The 22019-nt window shown below is 40.9% G+C and overlaps 1 protein-coding gene across 1 annotated transcript in view; it reads left to right on the top strand.

Annotated features, from left to right (window-relative positions):
* The window catches only part of MAP7 (microtubule associated protein 7), a 197776-nt gene that overhangs the window by 109316 nt on the left and 66441 nt on the right, over positions 1 to 22019 (top strand). The window contains exon 2 of the mRNA XM_077144112.1: positions 17883 to 17984. Coding sequence (XP_077000227.1) covers positions 17883 to 17984 — 102 coding nt within the window. The remainder of the gene's footprint in view (positions 1 to 17882; positions 17985 to 22019) is intronic.

Here is a 22019-nt window from a genome sequence, read left to right as displayed (position 1 = left end):
GTTTTTAGATTTTTAAAAATTGAAGTGGCCTATTGTTGCAATTTGGGTATTTGCATATTGTCTCTTCCAAAGGGTGGTCAGAATCTTGAAGGCAGATGCTGTGTCATGTGGTTTGTCTTAGTGCATTGCACTGTGGCTGACCCATGGGGGGGTCTCTGTGCTTATTTATTGAAAAAATTATTTAACCTGTTTGAGCCTAGCTGCATGGTGGTTCCATTGATAGCAATGAGGAGACTGACACCAAGTGTCAGCTTATTTTGTGGGGCCAGTAGGCTCAGCTTTTGATATCCTTTCAAGGGAATGCCTGAGCCTGTGTGCCTTAGAGGTGGGAGACTAGAACTCTGTTGAGAACGGATTTACAAATGCAGCCTTGAACTGACTGGTTTAGAAGCAAAACTTCTAGTCATAGAGGAGATAAATTTTCTGAAGAGAGGAGAGAGGTGGTTAGCGGGCAGAGATCACAAGCTCCAAAACACAGTTTGGGGAAATAACCTAGAATTAAGGGCATGAAAAGGAAAAATATCTGGTAGGAGAGACATTGTTCAGTTATTACTTCCACCACCTAGTAGAGTGCTGTCTGAGTAAATGAGAGTAGGAAGAAAACTGAGAAAGTACAGCAACATAAAATGAGAGTCCAGGATGGAATGATTAATTATATGAAATGGAGAATATATTTTGGTGCAAGAAAGACTTTTAAAAATGTCATTATTGTAGGGTGCTGAAAATAGATGATAATAAATATTTTAAAATGTCACCTTATGTGTGAGACTAAAGCAAAAAATGTTTATTTGTTACAAAATTTATATTTTGATTAGTGCATTTCCTAATATAACTTATGTAGATAGTTTGATTGAACACCATAAGTACTTGGAATCTCAGGTAGGACATGAGATTTTGTTGGTTTGTCCAGAGTGATGCCCCGATGAAACCCAGAGTGATTTGATCAGTGCCTGTAAAAGTATTTGCAAGCCCCCTTCAGGGAATGGTGAGAACAGGGAGAAATGCAACTTCCCCAAGTTGAATTCTTGATATTCTCACAAGCAGTGTGGACAACCAAAGCTATAGACTGAGCCCCCAGTCTTGGGGTTTATTCATATGAAACTTAACCCCACAAAGGATAGGTCAAGTCTACTTAAAATTTAGGCCTAAGAGTCACCCCCAAGAGAGCCTCTTTTGTTGCTCAGATGTGGCCTCTTTCTCCAGCCAACATGATGAGCAGTCTCACCACCCTCCCCCTCTCTGTGTGGGACATGACTCCAAGGGGTATGGACCTTCCTGGCAACGTGGGACAGAGATCCTGGAATCAGCATCAAAGCTGATTCCAGCTTTGACTCAGCATCAAAGGATTGAGAAAAACCCTAGAATGAGCAGAGAATTAACATCAAGGGATTGAGAGAAACTTCTCCACCAAAAGGGGAAGAGTGAAGTGAAACTAAGTATCAATGGCTGAGAGATTCCAAACAGAGTCAAGAGGTTATCCTGGAGGTTGTTCTTATGCATTAAGTAGATATCACCTTGTTGTTCAAGATGTAATGGAGAGGCTGGAGGGAACTGCCTGAAAATGTAGATCTGTGTTCTGGTAGCCATGTTTCTTGATGATGATTGAACAATGATATAGCTTTCACAATGAGACTCTGTGAATGTGAAAACCTTGTGTGTGATGGTCCCTTTATCTACCATATCAACAGAAGAGTAGAACATATGGAATAAAAATAAATAATAGGGGGAACAAATGTTAAAATAAATTTAGTTTGAAATGCTAGTGGTAAATGAAAGCGAGGGGTAAGGGGTATGGTATGTATAATCTTTTTTTTCCTCTGGTATCGTTTTATTTCTTTTCCTGTTGTGTTTTTATTTCTTTTTCTAAATTGATGCAAATGTTCTAAGAAATGATGATTATGCAACTATGTGACGATATTAAGAATTACTGATTATATATGTAGAATGGAATGATATCTTAATGTTTTGTTTGTTGTTAATTTTTTTTAATTAATAAAAAAAAATGTCCCTTCAGGGCACTGCAACGGTGGCTCATTGGCAGAATTCTCACCTGCCATGCCAGAGACGTGGGTCGATTCCCAGTATCTGCCCATGCCAAAAAAAAAAAAAAAAAAAAAAGCCCCTTCGGGACATCTATGGGGCAGGTTTTTTGTTTGTTTGGCTTTTGTTTTTTTTTTTTAATAATACTATTAAGATATAGTTTTCATACCAGATGTTTCACCCATGTAAAGTGTAGAATTCAGTGGTTTTGTGTGTAGAGTTGTGCAATCATCGCTATGATCGATTTTAGAATATTTGTAATACCCAGAAATGAAAACCCAGCCCCATTAGCAGCCACTCCCCTACCCCCAGCTTCCTCAGCCTCTAGCAACCTTGAATGTGCTTTCTAGTGCTATAGATCTGTCTATTCTGGACTCTCATATAACTGCATTCATGCGATATGTGCTCTTTTGTGGCTGCATCCTTTCCCTCACCACAGACCTTAGAGTTTTGAAAGCTAATTAATGAGATAAAAATGACAGAAGTGGGGAAGATGGCGGCTTAGTAAGACGCGCGGATCTTAGTTTCTTCTCCAGGACACCTACTAGGGGAGTAGAAACGATACAGAAAGCGCCCAAAGCCACAACAGAGATAAAAAAGACAGCGTACCCCATCCTGGAACGGCTGGCTGGCTGAGAGAAGCAGCTCGGGTGAGATCGCCGAGGCGCGCGGGCCTTACCGGGCGGGGTGGCAAGCGGCCGGAGTTACTCCCTTCCCCCTTCCCGGGCCGGCTGGGAGAATTGGAGAGGCGGTCCCCTGAAACAAAGACGGCTGGCGCCCACACCACGCGCAGCCCCCGGACCAACTGAGAGAATTGGATTGGAAACCCCCAGGCCGCGGAGAACGGTGACCCCGTGACTCCCGGGGAACGTGCACTCTCTCGGGCGGGCCGCTGCCGCTGGCGCCCTCCCGCCACGCCTGTTGCCCAGGGCCGACTAGGAAATTCGGACGGGCTCTTTCCCTGGCTGCGGCGACCAGCAACCCTCCCTGCGTTCGGACCCCGGGCCGGCTGGGAGAATTGGAGAGGCGGTCCCCTGAAACAAAGACGGCTGGCGCCCACACCACGCGCAGCCCCCGGACCAACTGAGAGAATTGGATCGGAAACCCCCAGGCCGCGGAGAACGGTGACGGGTGGGGGAGGCCCCTTCCAAACCCGTGACTCCCGGGGAACGTGCACTCTCTCGGGCGGGCCGCTGCCGCTGGCGCCCTCCCGCCACGCTTGTTGCCCAGGGCCGACTAGGAAATTCGGACGGGCTCTTTCCCTGGCTGCGGCGACCAGCAACCCTCCCTGCGTTCGGACCCCGGGCCGGCTCAAGCCGTTTCGGCTAGCGAACCCCCAGGACGGCGAGAGATTTCCAAAGTTTAAGGACCCACAGCACCTTTTACTGGTGGGACCCGCAGACAAACGTGTGCCACGAGCGCCACCTACTGGGCAGGATAAGAAAAACAGAACCCAGAGATTTCACAGAAAAATATTACAACCTTGCTGGGCCCAACACCAAGAGAAATCTGAATAAATGCCCAGACGCCAGCAGCAGAAGATAACTGTCCACGCTCAAAAGATTGAGAATATGGCTCAGTCAAAGGAACAAACCAATAGCTCAAATGAGACACAAGAGCTGAGACAACTAATGCTGAATATACGAACAGAAATGGAAAACCTCTTCAAAAATGAAATCGATAAATTGAGGGAGGACATGAAGAGGACATGGGCTGAACATAAAGAAGAAATAGAAAAACTGAAAAAACAAATCGCAGAACTTATGGAAGTGAAGGATAAAGTAGCAAACATAGAAAAAATAATGGATAGCTACAATGATAGATTTAAAGAGACAGAAGATAGAATTAGTGATTTGGAGGATGGAACATCTGAATTCCAAAAAGAAACAGAAACTATAGGGAAAAGAATGGAAAAATTTGAACAGGGTATCAGGGAACTCAAGGACAATATGAACCGCACAAATATACGTGTTGTGGGTGTCCCAGAAGGAGAAGAGAAGGGAAAAGGAGGAGAAAAACTAATGGAAGAAATTATCACTGAAAATTTCCCAACTCTTATGAAAGACCTAAAATTACAGATCCAAGAAGTGCAGCGCACCCCAAAGAGATTAGACCCAAATAGGCGTTCTCCAAGACACTTACTAGTTAGAATGTCAGAGGTCAAAGAGAAAGAGAAGATCTTGAAAGCAGCAAGAGAAAAACAATCCATTACATACAAGGGAAACCCAATAAGACTTTGTGTAGATTTCTCAGCAGAAACCATGGAAGCTAGAAGACAGTGGGATGATATATTTAAAATACTAAAAGAGAAAAACTGCCAACCAAGACTCCTATATCCAGCAAAATTATCCTTCAAAAATGAGGGAGAAATTAAAACATTCTCAGACAAAAAGTCACTGAAAGAATTTGTGACCAAGAGACCAGCTCTGCAAGAAATACTAAAGGGAGCACTAGAGTCAGATACAAAAAGACAGAAGAGAGAGATATGGAAAAGAGTGTAGAAAGAAGGAAAATCAGATATGATATATATAATACAAAAGGCAAAATGTTAGAGGAAAATATTATCCAAACAGTAATAACACTAAATGTCAATGGACTGAATTCCCCAATCAAAAGACATAGATTGGCAGAATGGATTAAAAAACAGGATCCTTCGATATGCTGTCTACAGGAAACACATCTTAGACCCAAAGATAAACATAGGTTGAAAGTGAAAGGTTGGGAAAAGATATTTCATGCAAATAACAACCAGAAAAGAGCAGGAGTGGCTATACTAATATCCAACAAATTAGACTTCAAATGTAAAACAGTTAAAAGAGACAAAGAAGGACACTATATACTAATAAAAGGAACAATTAAGCAAGAAGACATAACAATCATAAATATTTACGCACCGAATCAGAATGCCCCAAAATACGTGAGGAATATACTGCAAACATTGAAAAGGGAAATAGACTCATATACCATAATAGTTGGAGACTTCAACTCACCACTCTCATCAAGGGACAGAACATCTAGACAGAGGATCAACAAAGAAATAGAGAATTTGAATATTACTATAAATGAACTAGACTTAATAGACATTTATAGGACATTACATCCCACAACAGCAGGATACACCTTTTTCTCAAGTGCTCATGGATCATTCTCAAAGATAGACCATATGCTGGGTCACAAAGCAAGTCTTAACAAATTTAAAAAGATTGAAATCTTACACAACACTTTCTCGGACCATAAAGGAATGATGTTGGAAATCAATAATAGGCAGAGTGCCAGAAAATTCACAAATACGTGGAGGCTCAACAACACACTCCTAAACAACGACTGGGTCAAAGAAGAAATTGCAAGGGAAATTAGCAAATACCTCGAGGCGAATGAAAATGAAAACACAACATATCAAAACTTATGGGACGCAGCAAAGGCAGTGCTAAGAGGGAAATTTATTGCTCTAAATGCCTATATCAGAAAAGAAGAAAAGGCAAAAATTCAGGAATTAACTATCCATTTGGAAGAACTGGAGAAAGAACAGCAAGCTAACCCCAAAGCAAGCAAAAGGAAAGAAATAACAAAGATTAGAGCACAAATAAATGAAATTGAAAACATGAAAACAATAGAGAATATCAATAAGGCCAGAAGTTGGTTCTATGAGAAAATCAATAAGATTGATGGGCCCTTAGCAAGATTGACAAAAAGAAGAAGAGAGAGGATGCAAATAAATAAGATCAGAAATGGAAGAGGAGACATAACTACTGACCTCACAGAAATAAAGGAGGTAATAACAGGATACTATGAACAACTTTACGCTAATAAATACAACAATTTAGAGGAAATGGACGGGTTCCTGGAAAGACATGAACAACCAACTTTGACTCAAGAAGACATAGATGACCTCAACAAACCAATCACAAGTAAAGAAATTGAATTAGTCATTCAAAAGCTTCCTAAAAAGAAAAGTCCAGGACCAGATGGCTTCACATGTGAATTCTACCAAACGTTCCAGAAAGAATTAGTACCAATTCTCTTCAAACTCTTCAAAAAAATCGAAGTGGAGGGAAAACTACCTAATTCATTCTATGAAGCCAACATCACCCTCATACCAAAACCAGGCAAAGATATTACAAAAAAAGAAAACTACAGACCAATCTCTCTAATGAATACAGATGCAAAAATCCTCAATAAAATTCTAGCAAATCGTATCCAACAACACATTAAAAGAATTATACATCATGACCAAGTAGGATTCATCCCAGGTATGCAAGGATGGTTCAACGTAAGAAAATCAATTAATGTAATACACCATATCAACAAATCAAAGCAGAAAAATCACATGATCATCTCAATTGATGCAGAGAAGGCATTCGACAAGATTCAACATCCTTTCCTGTTGAAAACACTTCAAAAGATAGGAATACAAGGGAACTTCCTTAAAATGATAGAGGGAATATATGAAAAACCCACAGCTAATATCATCCTCAATGGGGAAAAATTGAAAACTTTCCCCCTAAGATCAGGAACAAGACAAGGATGTCCACTATCACCACTATTATTCAACATTGTGTTGGAGGTTCTAGCCAGAGCAATTAGACAAGAAAAAGAAATACAAGGCATCAAAATTGGAAAGGAAGAAGTAAAACTATCACTGTTTGCAGACGATATGATACTATACGTCGAAAACCCGGAAAAATCCACAACAAAACTACTAGAGCTAATAAATGAGTACAGCAACGTAGCAGGTTACAAGATCAACACTCAAAAATCTGTAGCATTTCTATACACTAGTAATGAACAAGCTGAGGGGGAAATCAAGAAACGAATCCCATTTACAATTGCAACTAAAAGAATAAAATACCTAGGAATAAATTTAACTAAAGAGACAAAAAACCTATATAAAGAAAACTACAAAAAACTGCTAAAAGAAATCACAGAAGACCTAAATAGATGGAAGGGCATACCGTGTTCATGGATTGGAAGACTAAATATAGTTAAGATGTCAGTCCTACCTAAATTGATTTACAGATTCAATGCAATACCAATCAAAATCCCAACAACTTATTTTTCAGAAATAGAAAAACCAATAAGCAAATTTATCTGGAAGGGCAGGGTGCCCCGAATTGCTAAAAACATCTTGAGGAAAAAAAACGAAGCTGGAGGTCTCGCGCTGCCTGACTTTAAGGCATATTATGAAGCCACAGTGGTCAAAACAGCATGGTATTGGCATAAAGATAGATATATCGACCAATGGAATCGAATAGAGTGCTCAGATATAGACCCTCTCATCTATGGACATTTGATCTTTGATAAGGCAGTCAAGCCAACTCACCTGGGACAGAGCAGTCTCTTCAATAAATGGTGCCTAGAGAACTGGATATCCATATGCAAAAGAATGAAAGAAGACCCATCTCTCACACCCTATACAAAAGTTAACTCAAAATGGATCAAAGATCTAAACATTAGGTCTAAGACCATAAAACAGTTAGAGGAAAATGTTGGGAGATATCTTATGGATCTTACAACTGGAGGCGGTTTTATGGACCTTAAACCTAAAGCAAGAGCACTGAAGAAGGAAATAAATAAATGGGAACTCCTCAAAATTAAACACTTTTGTGCATCAAAGAACTTCATCAAGAAAGTAGAAAGACAGCCTTCACAATGGGAGACAATATTTGGAAATGATATATCAGATAAAGGTCTAGTATCCAGAATTTATAAAGAGATTGTTCATCTCAACAACAAAAAGACAGCCAACCCAATTACAAAATGGGAAAAAGACTTGAACAGACACCTCTCAGAAGAGGAAATACGGATGGCCAAGAGGCACATGAAGAGATGCTCAATGTCCCTGGCCATTAGAGAAATGCAAATCAAAACCACAATGAGATATCATCTCACACCCACCAGAATGGCCATTATCAACAAAACAGAAAATGACAAGTGCTGGAGAGGATGCGGAGAAAGAGGCACACTTATCCACTGTTGGTGGGAATGTCAAAGGGTGCAACCACTGTGGAAGGCAGTTTGGCGGTTCCTCAAAAAGCTGAATATAGAACTGCCATACGACCCAGCAATACCATTGCTAGGTATCTACTCAAAGGACTTAAGGGCAAAGACACAAACGAACATTTGCACACCAATGTTTATAGCAGCATTATTTACAATTGCAAAGAGATGGAAACAGCCAAAATCTCCATCAACAGAAGAGTGGCTAAACAAACTGTGGTATATACATACGATGGAATATTATGCAGCTTTAAGACAAGATAAACTTATGAACCATGTAATAACATGGATGGACCTAGAGAATATTATGCTGAGTGAATCCAGCCAAAAACTAAAGGACAAATACTGTATGGTCCCACTGATGTGAACGGACATTCGAGAATAAACTTGAAATATGTCATTGGTAACAGAGTTCAGCAGGAGTTAGAAACAGGGTAAGACAATGGGTAATTGAAGCTGAAGGGATACAGACTGTGCAACAGGACTAGATACAAAAACTCAAAAATGGACAGCACAATAATACCTAATTGTAAAGTAATCATGTTAAAACACTGAATGAAGCTGCATCTGAGCTATAGGTTCTTGTTTTGTTTTGTGTTGTTTTGTTTTGATTTTACTATTATTACTTTTATTTTTTTCTCTATATTAACATTCTATATCTTTTTCGGTTATGTTGCTAGTTCTTCTAAACCAATGCAAATGTACTAAGAAATGATGATCATGCATCTATGTGATGATGTTAAGAATTAATGATTGCATGTGTAGAATGGTATGATCTCTAAATGTTGGGTTAATTTCTTTTTTTCTGTTAATTAAAAAAAAAAAAAAAAGAGAAAGGATAATTGGAGATGAAGGGATACAGACTGTACAACGGGACTGGATATAAAAACTCAGAAATGGACAGCACAATACTACCCAATTGTAATGCAATTATGTTAAAACACTGAATGAAGCTGCATGTGAGGTATAGGTTTTTTGTTTTTGTTTTTTTTGTTTGTTTGTTTGTTTTTGTTTTTTTCTTTCTATTATTGTTTTAATTCTTATTCTGTTGTCTTTTTGTTTCTTTTTCTGAATCGATGCAAATGTACTAAGAAATGATGAATATGCAACTATGTGATGTTATTGAGAATTGCTGATTGTACATGTAGATTGGAATGATTTCTAATTGTTTTGTTAATTCTTTTTTTAATTAATAAAAAAAAAATCAATGAAAAAAAAAAAAAAAAATGACAGAAGTATTCTTCTGTCCTGAGCTTTCTTTCCCTAATGGGAAAGCTGTCCCAGGGTGAAGGGAAATCCACCAGTTTCTCTAGAAAGTGGAGAAATCCTGAACCTGCCTTCATTTTTCCCAGCCTGAGGTTCCCCTCACAGCTTATCTCCACCCCATGTACCCCAGGTGTAAGGAATTACGGATACTGTGTCTTCCAGTCTGTCTCTTCCTCGCGTGGCTTCTCTTTACGCATGCTCTTCTGTCTCTGCTGGGCTGACGTCCTTGGAGCTCACTGCCCTTTGGGAGATTTTCATATAGAAATTGCGTTGTCTCAGGTTGTCACGGGAAGCATATTTGCTCCTTCTGGGATTCCATCACGTAGGGGTCCATCAAGCCGGAAGGTGATCCAGCGCATAGATCTGAAGCAAGGGATCAGCTCACAGCTTTCTGAGTTGCTTTTTCACTGGGAACCGCCCATGTAGAGCATTTAGAGCCTGGAAAAGAAGTAATCAGCCCACACATCAGGAGCCAGGCTCTGCTGGCTGCTGCTTCCCTTGCTGGAGAGCCCTGTGCCAAACTCATGTCCATCCCTCATACATGGTGTCCCCGGGCATCCGTGGGGCTTGTTTCCATTCCTATGAATTGAAAGATTGCGGCTTAAAAAAATAGAAAACAACCCCCATTTTTAAAAATGTGTAATACTTGACTATCAAGAAGATTCTTCATGTTCCAGCACTCTGCCCGCAAGGGACATAAACTCGCCCAGTCTCATGGTCTCCTGTGCGTCCTAGATTCAACCTCTGCAATTGTGGGTCAGAATTTTAATTGATGTACTGTTTCCTTGCTCATGAAGCTGTTAAACCTATTTTTATGTATTTCTGAAGTCTCTGGTTATTATGACTGATAGTCATTTAATTTCATAAACATGGACACCCTGTCATAGGAAAATAGCATTATTCTTACCGTGTATAGATGTGACTGATCCTATCGAGGGGTTCCCTCGATTTACTCCAACAACCCACAACCTCTTGCCTTGAAATACTGAGGGTAAAAACAAGAGTTAAATATGTGAAACATCTAAAGAATAGTTTGGGGATTTAAATGTACCCTTTCCGTTCTACTTTGTAAAATAAACAAGAAAGCGCGCTACGTGCTAACCTCCATAGTGGTATCTTGTATTCTTATCATTTAAGCCTGAAAACACTTTTTTTTCATCTCCATTTGACAGGCAGAGAAACTGACACTCAGATCATTAATTTTCCCTAAATTAGGCAGGCACTTGGAGCCAAAGCTGGAAGTTAAATCCAGGGTTGTCTGACACTAAATCCTACACGCTTTGTTCTTTTCTACACAATTTCAAATATAATTATGAGGATTTAAACTATAGAGAAACTCTCCATAATGTGGAATAGTCAGAAAAAAACATTAGGAGTTAGACATTGTTTTATTTCCTTCTTATTCTAATGCAAGTGTCATAAATAACATTGGATAACACATAGCTATATGATTAAAATGTTATAGTACTCCTGTCATGGGTATTAGAATACCAATAAATGCACAAATAAATGTGCAAAATTATAATAGAGTGGGAAGGTATAGGTAAAACACTCTGAATTACCAGGAAGATTATAATCTTTTTATGTTATGATTTTAAAACAATAACAGCATTTTTCAGTGGATGTAACAGTATTTTATGACCAAATTTTCAAATAAGCAATTTGGGTAGCATGTTGAGGGTCCCCAAATCCTCTCCAGGCTTAACAATTTGCTTAAAGAACTCGCAGGACTCAACATATGATCATTATCATAGCTGGGATTATTATAGTGAAAGAAGGCAAGGCAAAATCAGCAAAGGCAAAAGGTACCTGGGATAAAATGTGGGGGAACCCAGGCACGAGCTCCCAGGAGTCCTCTCCTCGTGGAGTCACAGAGGACACGCGTAATTCCCAGCATGAGTTGTGGCAGCCCGTGCACAACGCGGTCTGCAGTGGAGCCAGAGAGAGTCTCAGGGTCCAGGTGTTTATTGGGGTGAGGTGGCGGGTGGTCAGGTAGGTACCCACCGCCTAGCAGAGACCAAAAATCCAGGTCCACTAAGGAAAGCAGCTGTTGAGCATAAAACATCTCATCTTCACAAACAGTTTTAGACACTAGGACCCACACTTCTTGGAGAAGGAATGGTGGGGACCCTCCCAGGTTCCCGGGCACCAGCCACGAATAACCTTTCGAGCAGGCCTTTCTTAGGGTAGCAGTCTCAGGCCTTCCATGTGAGCTCCTTTTTGTACGGTCAGATTGAAACTACCATAGTGAAACATGAAATGGCCAGCATCCAACCAATTTTTTACCATACAATTGGCAGTTTCATGTGCTTCAACTTCTAGTTCTGTTTTCTAGGTCACTCTCCAGAAGCTGTGCTTGTAGCCTGGGGGCTGAATGTCTACAGAGTGCAAAGAGCTCGGAAAGAAGAGCTGGCCTTTTACTGTTTCCAAACCCACTGTCCAGATTTTATAAAAAATAGGGACGAAACCAGTCATTTGTTTGTCCCGTTCCTTTTGACCAGTAGAGAGAAGACTCTTCAGCCAGGACACACAGCTGCAAGTCCAAGCAAGGCCCTTGAGCTCTGTGGAAAGACATGGCAAGGAGCAGCTGTCTAATACCCTGAATCATAGAGGGTGTGGATTATAGAGGCACTTTGTGGACTTCCCAGAGCTGTGGAGGTTTTGCTCGATGAAGGCTGCAAATGCAGCTGCCCCTGTGCTTTGCTTCTGAGACGGAATTCCAGGCCACAGGGGTGCTGAGCTGCACCCTCCCTCACCTCCCCTCCAGCACACTCGTGTAACGCTAATGGAATAGAGCTGTCATGCTGGCAGGAAGAGCAATCAAGATTTTATAAGGCTAATGAAGACTTATTGGATATCATAGTAGATGGCTCAGTTTCTTTTTTAAAAAAATGAAAGAAAAGAGATTCAAATAAAGAATACTGGAAACCCAGTCATTGAAAAGGGTATTTAAAAAAGGTAAATTAAAATAATGGTAAAATCAATCCCATTTGCCTAGGTACAAGTTACCTTGGGTTTCCAAATGTTTAGATTTTGGAAACCTTGAAATGTTTACATTCTTGTTTTCATTCTGTTCTCAAGCAGTGAAATTTCCTGTACTTTAATTTAAAAAAAAAAATCAAGATTTTATTTCCTCATTGTTATGACTCAGGGTTTTTTGTGTGTGTTTTGTTTCTAAGGCTCATATTTACTTAAAGTGATGAATATGACCTGATGATAATTGAAAGGCACTGCATCGTGCTCAGAAAACTGTCATCTCTCCAGGCCCCAGACAAACTAATGAGTAGCTCTTCCCAAACCAGGTGGCCCTTAAAAACCATCCGGGTAAGTTGAGCCTCCTTTGGCCCCGGGGGTGCAGCCACAGCCGAACTGTAAACTCTTCCCCTACTAGCGGCAGATGGTCACCTCTGCCCCATTTCCCGGCCTCCGTTATTCCCCAGGTGCATGTGCCGCTGTCTCCAGATTACACAGGTTTGTTTTTCCCGTTTGCACTGGGTAAGCAGAGCCCCAAGAACTAGAACCCAGTTTACCACATTTGTGGAGGGAAAAGGGAGAGCAGAAAAAGTACTTTCTGCCATTTATTGAGCCTTGCCATGTCATTATCCATACATTATCTCAATTTTCACAACTCTGAGAATAAGAGTTTTCCCTATTAACAGGTGGGGAAATTAAGACTTAGAGAAATTAAGTCCCATGCCCAAAAAGTCAAAGGTCTGCTGACTCCAGAGCCCCTGCCCTTCATTTCCAAATATGCTGCTGTGCTGCACAGGATCTCTAAAAGAGCGTAAGAGCAGGGATGAAAGGGGCCAAATAATTGTTAGACTCGGCTTGTGGGTGCGTTCATTCATTTACTTATAAACTTTCAATCTTGAGTTATTTTCAAATTTACAGGACAGTTACAAAATAATGCAAAATTCATACAGAGCACCCCACCCAGATACCCAGATCACCTACTTTTAACACTTTTCCACATTTGCATATCATTCTATCTCTCCATCTATCTATCTAGCATCTATTTTCTAAACATTTGAGAGTAGGTACCAAGCTCCTTGAACACTTAATGCTTGCATGTGCTCTTCCTAAGAATGAGGATATTCTCTTAGAGAACCACCATAAGTACAGTTTTCAAGTTCAAGTAATTGACATTGATACAAAGCTTACAAGCTGTATGGCAATTTGTTCATATATCCCAATAATATCTTTTGGGTCCTTTTTCTTCCGTTGTTGGATCCAGTCCAGGACCATGTAATACAGTTAGTTGTTTGTTGTCTCTTTAGTCTGTCTCCTTCCATCCTCCCTACCCCCAATTGTGAAAACACGTATACAAATGAACTTTCCCATCTCTGCTATCCCCAAGCATGGAGTTAATTCCATGCACACTGTTGTACTACCCTCACCAACATCTATTATCAGAACTTTCCCATCACTCCAGAGACCCTCCACCCTCTATTATGCACACATTTTCCCTCCCTTCCCCAACTTGTGGTTTACTTTCTGTCTCTAGTTTCTGTGTAACAGAATATTTGAAAATTCTATTTCATATAGGTGGATTTATAGACATCTGACCCTTTCTCTCTGACTTATTTCACTCCGCAGGATGTCTTCAGGGTTCATCCGTGTTGTGGCATGTATCAGAATTCCATTCCATTTTAGGGGCGAATAATATTCCATAATATGTATACAGCGCAGTTTATTTATCCATCCATCTACTGATGGACCTTAGAGTTGCTTCTACTTTCTGCTATTGTGAATAATGCTGCTATGCACATTAGTTTGCAAGTATCTGTTTTAGTCTTTGCTTTCAGTTCTTTTGAGTATATACCTAGAAGTGTGATTGCTGGGTCGTATGGTAGTTCTCTGTTTAATTTTTGCCCAACTGTTTTCACAACTACTACACCATTTTACATTTCCACCGATGTACTAAGGTTCTTATTTCTCTCTGTATTTCTTTGCCCACACTTGTTATTTTCCTCTTTTTTATCAATAGCTATTCTGGCGGGTGTGAGATGGCATCTCATTGTGGTTTTGATTTGCATATCCTGAATGGCTAATGTTGTTGATCATCTTTCCATGTGCTTATCAGTCATTTGTGTATCTTCTTTGGAGCGTGGTAGATTCTTCACATATACCTTCACATTTAATCTTCCCAAAGACCCTGGGTGTTTGTATCACCCCCATGTTTACATGTCAGAGAAGTTCAGCGCAGTTAGCAAGGTCACTCAGCTAGTTAGCGGCAAGGCTCAGATTTAAACCTGGGTTTCACTGAGGATGTATCTCTGCCCTTATCATGAGGTAGTGTTGCCTGAAGGGGTTGTTGGAGAAATAAGAATTCTTACACTGGTGGGAAGGAAATGCTGATATAAAAGCTGAAAAACAGCCTGAAAACTCCAGTTAAATGTCCAGACTAATGCTTAGAAAAATGTCAGACCATCACCTTGGACTAAGCAACTTGACAATCTTTTAAAATTCATTTTATCTGTGTCTTATCAGTATGATTTATGGGGTCTTCTGGGCTAGAAATGAATTCCTGAGATCCAGATAATTGTTTGGAGGGTGGGGATAAAATGGGCCTATAGACTTTTGACAGGCAACTAGAGTGGCTCCAGTAACAGTCAGAAGTAGACAAACCAGAATCTTCAGTTTAATAAAAATTTTTTTTTGCGTTTGAATTTCAGGACAGTAAAGCAAATTGAAGCTCACTCCCCCCCCCCCCCCCAAAAAAAAGTACTCAGGGATTATTCAGAAAAGTTGTTGTGCTGAATACATTTGGGGTCTATTTAATCTCCTTTCAGGCTCACTGTTGTGGAGTGTTGAGTTAGAGTTGATGTTAATCATTAGAACTGTGGGCACCGAAGAGACTCATTCACCAGAGAAAGATTAAATTATGTCTCTTGCACCAAGGTGAGAAGGAAGTGAATACATCTGAAACGTATTCGAAGCAACATTGTGAGTTACCTTTCAGTTAACTAAAAATAATATCTAGAATATCTCTGAACATTTTAGTGAATTTCTTTGTTTGCCATGAGCTGGCGGTAGCTGTGTAATGAAAAGAAAATGCTCAAGACCTGCATGGCTCTCTACTAATTTCTGTTTATCTTTTAAGCAACTCCTCTGTAAGCAGTTTTAAAAATATTAACTTGCAGAAAAGGGGAAAGGTTGTTCTGTCCACAATGAGCAACAAAGATTTCTCTGAAGCTGTCTGACTCTAGGCCAAGACTAACTAGTCCTGACTTCCCACCATGCGTTCATCACGGGGATTTACTTTTACAAGTTGGGTGAGACACTGATTGCAGCATTGCAGAACTCCTCATGCTTTCTGGCTTCCCTAGAGACCCGTGTCAGGGGCCTTTCTTGCCTCCACTAATGCTCATCTTGATTTGTCTCATCCTTCAGCACAGTATGACACACATAACATACCTCTTTTCCAGTGGTAAATTGCCTGGTAGAATTTCCTCAAGTGGCAACGTCCTATGAGAAAGCACCCACTGAGGCCTGGTAATATTTACCTTTGGATTTGCTATCAGCCCCATTCTCAACTTAACTATACAGACATCTCCCTGCAAACAAGGCAAAGAGAACACAAATAGATACAACTTAAACCAGCATGTATGTGTGTGTAGCTGTTATTCAAAGCAAACAGATGGTTTGAAACTGGGCAATATGAGAACAGATGTATATAGGAAATAATCTATGACTTTCCATGCTGGTTAATACTATATATGACCAAAAGATGGCCATAAAAATTCATTGTGTATCCCATTCGGAGGTCAGAGATTGGTTCTCTGTATTTAGTCTGTAAATTTAGTAATTTTTAAAGTATTTCTTGGGAACCGTTTTTAAAATTCTTCTCCTGAAAAGTGATTATTCTCATATCCTCTCAAGTTCAAAAATCTTGAGTAGATGGACCCATGTCCTGTAGATACCCCCCAGCTCCCTCAGCCTACGACATGTGACTCAGAATGAATCCCTCCCTTCTGATGAGACACACTCACTTTGAACAGCTAGATCAGAGTGGTTTCAGGCAAAGTGGTCTTAGTGATAAAGTAGTCAATTTTGATCTGGCATCAATTTGGCCCAAAACATTTTGAAAGTTGAAAACATTACATCATCTTTGTACTAGAAAAGTATCCCTGTTGTGGAGCTATCTATACCTACAAGCGAGCTTGAAACATTTAATGACTCTATAAAAGGTATCTTCTTTGAAAAATTGCTTACATTCAAAAAATAGAATAAACGTCTGGGTCTTTTATTATAAAAAACTAAAGCCATCCTATGAGTTATAGATTAATTGGCCTTGCCTAGCAGTGTCATCCAATTAGAGAAGGCAAGGATTTTAATAGAACCTAAAAAAAAAAAATTTCAGCTTCAGTGTTGGTACATACAACAGCGATGTTTTTATGCTGTTTGGGCACTAATTTAACGATATTTATGGAGTGTCTGCTACATGCCAAGCACTGTTACAGATGCTGGGAACCGCAGTCAACAAAATATGACCAAAGTTCCTTGTTCCATAGAATTGACATTTTAATGGAGAAGGACGTAGAAAATAAACAGAAGAGCAAGGAGTGGTGAGTGATGGGGGTGCCGTCTGGGAGATGAATGCTTCAGTGACCTACAAAGGCTGTGCTACAGAATGAGGGATAAGTCAGTAAGCCTGGAGCAGAGTAATTAAGTGGCATGAGATGAAGGCAAAGAATGTGTAGGAGGCAAATCCTACTGCGCCCTCTGGGTCATATTAACGGCCTCGGATTTTATTCTGTGTATGAACAAAGCCATTGGAAAGTTTTGAGTGAGGAATGACATGGTCTGCCTTATGTTTGCTGGGCTCACTCTGGCTCCTGAGGTGAGAATAGACTGAAGGGTGTCAGTGATGGGAACAGGTGGACTAGTTATAAAGAGAGCTCTCCAGTCATTTGGGGCAGACATGATTGGAATGGTGGTGGTGGTGTGAGAAGCAGTTGGATTCTAGAAGTACTTTAAGATGGAGCAGGAAGGATTTACTAATGGCTTGAAAGTGGGGAGTGAAAAAGAGAAATCAAGGATGACTCCAAGGCCTTGGGCCTGCTCTACTCGAAGGAGGCAGTTGCCTTAATTGTAGGGGAAAACAAGGGCTTTAATAATCTTTGTTACTGAACTTTTGTCCGAGGTGTTTTCAAAGCCCCAGTAAATTGTGTCTTCCCAGCTCACTCTCTTTGGATGACCTACTGGCATATGTTCTTCGAATATGTTGGGAACTCATGCTTGAGCATCATTCTCAGTAAGGCTGGCAACCTTACATTCCAGTTGCCCTCACACATGGCTTCTGGATCTGGAAAATGGGACAGCTGGGGTAAATGACGTCCGCAGACACCTAAACACACTGCTAGTGCAGGGTTGGTCACTTTGCACTGAAGACGTTGAAGGGCCTCCATCGAAAGGGACATCATTTGCCCTGCGCTGTGTGCTCCTTGAGGGCAGGAACTGTAACAACTTCATCTTTTTAGCTCATGATACGAAGGAACAGAACATGTGGAATAGTTGAATGTTCCTGGATATATTTTAAGGAACTAAAACTTTTCTTTTTTGTCTCATTTGCACAGTGCCTGACAGCTACAGAGTGCAAGATAAGAAAAGCGCTGCCTCCACCCGCCCCCCTCCTGCTAATTCAGGACAAAATGGCAACCACTCAGGAAATAAACCAGGTATGGTTCGCTGCACTTGCTTTGGGAAAATCAGGGTTCTCCCAAGAGCCCTACAGGCAGGCTGACGAGAAACAGCTGAAACCAAGCTAGCGTGGAGGAGAGCCTGGGTCCGGCCTGCCTCCAACATACCTGCCCTCACTGGCTCACCTGAGTTTGTCAGAGCCCCTCTCGAATCCTTAGTTTTGTTTCCTTGAAATGAAGATAAAGATATATACCTTGGTTGCATCTCAAAATTATTTTGATAATCAATGATATGGCATATATGGATGCATTTGTTTACTGTAAAGCCATGACTAAAAGCTAATAATTTTACCATTCTGTTAGTAATGATAGCTGCGGCACAGCTTTTTGTACCTGTATATCCAGTGTTATTGCATACTATTTGGTACTTTTTCAAAAGCCATTTTTAAAAATCCTTTACACACGGCAGTGTTGGTGTGAAGTTGTTTTTGTTCCCTATCGCCTGCGGTGCCTGCCCACCTAAACAGTCATTGTATTTAATAGTCTGTGATTCACAGAAACCGTCTGTAAACGTAATGCGAACAGCTGAACAGACAGTGCAGTTGCTTCCAGGTAACCCACGAGCCCTGCATGGTCCTTGAGAGAGACCAAGGTACAGGACAATGCTAAAAATCACAAGAAAGTAAAAAGGCAAATGGGCACCTTGGGAGCCCTTAGAAGCCTCCTTCATGTTGCCCCCCCCCCCCCAGCCCCCATTGCTGAAAACCAGTGATTCGGTGAGAATAGAGATGGAGATGACTGAGTAGAGCTTCCTGGGAAACATTCCCCATTATGCTCAGTTCTTTTCATGTTGAAAGGTCTTAAACAGAGCAGATGCATCTGGCTTGTCATTGAGAAGAAAGAGTAACAAATCCTGTGGCAAGGCTTGCAGGAGCAGCAATAGCAAAAAGTGAGGTGCACTTTCAGGAGAGTGTGAATTAGTCTGATGTGGCCACACCTAGTAAGCTTGCCTTTTCATTCATTCACTCACACACCCAACCACTATTTACTGAGTTCCTCTTCTGTGCCTGGGACCCTGAAGAGTGCTGTTTGGACAAAATAGTGTGGCCCTACCCTCATGGAGCTTATCACCATTTTTTACACTCAAGTGAGGATCCTTTGGGGGGGAAAAATTCTTCTACATGGAAACCCCACTTGCTTTGAACATAGCTGTCCTCACATTTCCTTGGTTTCCTCCCCATCAACTGTTGTGTCTAATTTCTATCAGTCTTTACTAGGCAGTTTATACTTTGAGGTCATAAAAGCTGATTGATTCCTCTAGTGTTATCACTACATAGGTATGAGAGATAAAGCGGTAAGAGGTAACCCCACCCCTCAGCCCACAGTGTGTGGAGTAGATGGATATATGGATAGTGTGGTGAGAAAGTGGACACACTATACATGGGGAGCCCAGAAGCCCCCCCCCCCCCCCCCGCCATTTGCCAGCTCACAGTAGAGCCATTTGATTCATAGGTCTAAAGTCAAGTCACCTGAGAAGACATTTCACTTCAATTAATTTTGGCACTTGTGCATATGTTCTTGTGCATATGCAGATAAGCACAAGAACATAAGAGACTCTTATTTAAAGAACCATTAAGTCATCTTCCCAAGTCTCTCCTGATCGTGCTACATGTGGTGACATGTTAGAGCTGTAGGCTTGAGTAAAACCTTTTGATTTTATGGGATATGACTCATGGGAAGGTCCGCCTAAAGGAGTCTGTTGATCTTCCTTCTCCAGAACTTAAAAAGAAAAGGCAGTGTGTACTGTATTTAGGGATATTTTCAGTATTACCCTAGTCAAACGTGAGCCTTCTGAACAGATGATTTCTCAGGATGCCTGTTAGCCCTTCCATTACCTTCTGACACTTGGAACTCATTAGAAGATTCCAGAATGTGTGTTTGCTTTAGATAGCACCCAGCCCTACCTCGCTGTGTTTTATAAATGTGAGCACGTTCGTCTCATGTTATTGTTCTACTACGAGTACTTGAACCCAGACCGAAGGAGAGAGTTTTCAGAGTTATAGACCAGTCAAAGCCTCCTGCAGAAAAGGGTGACAGTGATTTTGAGCTCCATCAGCTACCTCTGATCCATTTAAAGGTCTGACCAAGATAAAGTAGAGTTTTTCACGAACTGTATGTACCTGAGGATAACAGAAACTCAAATTAATTTAAAAATCCCTCCTGTTCCTATCCCTTTGCTACCCTCTACCACAAGTCTTTGAAAGAGTCACTAAAACATCCTCCTACCTTGCTGTTTACCAAGGATGTTCCTTCGCTGGTGAATTCCCAGCTTGGAATCTTCCAGCCCTTGTCTGACTACGACATCGTGCCCTCCTGATGACCCTAGAAATGCAGGTGTGTCAAACCTCCAGGATAACCTCTCAACTCTGTTTGGAATCTCTCAGCCATTGACACTTAGTCTCACTTCACTCTTCCCCCTTTTGGTCGAGAAGGTTCTCTCAATCCCTTGATGTTAATTCTCAGCTCATTCTAGGGTTTTTCTCAATCCTTTGATGCTGAGTCTCAGCTCATTCCAGGATTTCTGTCCCATGTTGCCAGGAAGGTCCACACCCCTGGGAGTCATGTCCCACGCAGAGAGAGGGAGGGTGGTGAGACTGCTCGTCATGTTGCCTGGAGAGAGAGGCCACATTTGAGCAACAAAAGAGGCCTCTTGGGGGTGACTCTTAGGCCTAAATTTTAAGTAGACTTGACCTATCCTTTGTGGGGTTAAGTTTCATATGAATAAACCCCAAGACTGGGGGCTCAGTCTATAGCTTTGGTTGTCCACACTGCTTGTGAGAATATCAAGAATTCAACTTGGGGAAGTTGCATTTTTCCCCGTTCTCACCATTCCCTGAAGGGGGCCTTGGAAATACTTTTCCACTCACTGATTGAATCACTCTGGGATTCATCGGGGCATCACTCTGGACAAACCAACAAAATTTCATGCCCTACCTGAGATTCCAAGTACTTATGGCATTCAATCAAACTATCTACATAAGTTATATTAGGAAATGCTCTAGTCAAAATATAAATTTTGTAACAAATAAACTTTTTTTTGCTTTAGTATCACACATGGGGTGACATTTTAAAATATTAATTACCATCTATTTTCAGCACCCTGCAATAATGACATTCCTTTGTTCTTCCTCATGTAAAAACATTTTTTAAATTGTACATTGTACATTTCACTATTATTATACACTCTTGGCATTCCTAGATTATACCATCTCAATCTTTAACATCTATCTTTCTTTCTGATTTCATTTATGTCCCCAGCCCTCCTCCCTCTATCATTCTCACATACCTTCATTATTTTTGCCTTCTTGCTCGACTACCTGAATAGTTAAATTATTTTCTTTAAATTGACTCAATTTTTATACTCAAGCACATGTATTTTTTTATGGTTAAACTGTTTTGTCAGCAGGTCTTATAAAAATTTGGTACAAATTGTTTAATTTACTACTCAAATACCTGTATTTTTAAAGGAAACTGTTAACACTGAGATAAACAGAATTTTTTACATCAAAATAAGAACATAATAGCAAGTAACACTGTGAAACAAAATCATTTTCTTAGATTCTAGGTGGATGTACTTGTGTCTAAAGGCTTCAAACCTGAGACCCGGGCTCTCTCTGGTAAAAAAATTAGATAGTGTTAGATATTGCTGTGGTTTTCTTTTGCTCCCTAACCATCTACCCTCAAGCTTGGTGGATTAAAACAGCAGCCGCTTTATTATCTCCCATGACTCCTCTGCTCCATGTGGCGCCGGCTGGGTCACTCCGTGGTACACAGCTGCCTTTGGGGTCCCTGTGGGGTTCGTGATGGGTCCCTTCGCCTGTCCCTATGTGCCCGGGAGTCACTGGATGTGGTCTGCAGACTTGCTCCCTCTCTCTGCAGTTACAGGTTTCTGCAGGGGGTCTCTCCAGGAGTAGTCAGACCTCCTCTCTGCCACCCCAGAGCTAGAAGATACCAAGATAGAAGCTTCCAGTCTCCTCACAGGGGAGGCCAGGACTCAGAAGCATAATTCTGCCC

Source organism: Tamandua tetradactyla, chromosome 25, assembly GCF_023851605.1.
Source record: "Tamandua tetradactyla isolate mTamTet1 chromosome 25, mTamTet1.pri, whole genome shotgun sequence".
Classification (NCBI taxonomy): Eukaryota; Metazoa; Chordata; class Mammalia; order Pilosa; family Myrmecophagidae; genus Tamandua; species Tamandua tetradactyla.
This window is presented reverse-complemented; position numbering and strand designations above follow the sequence as displayed.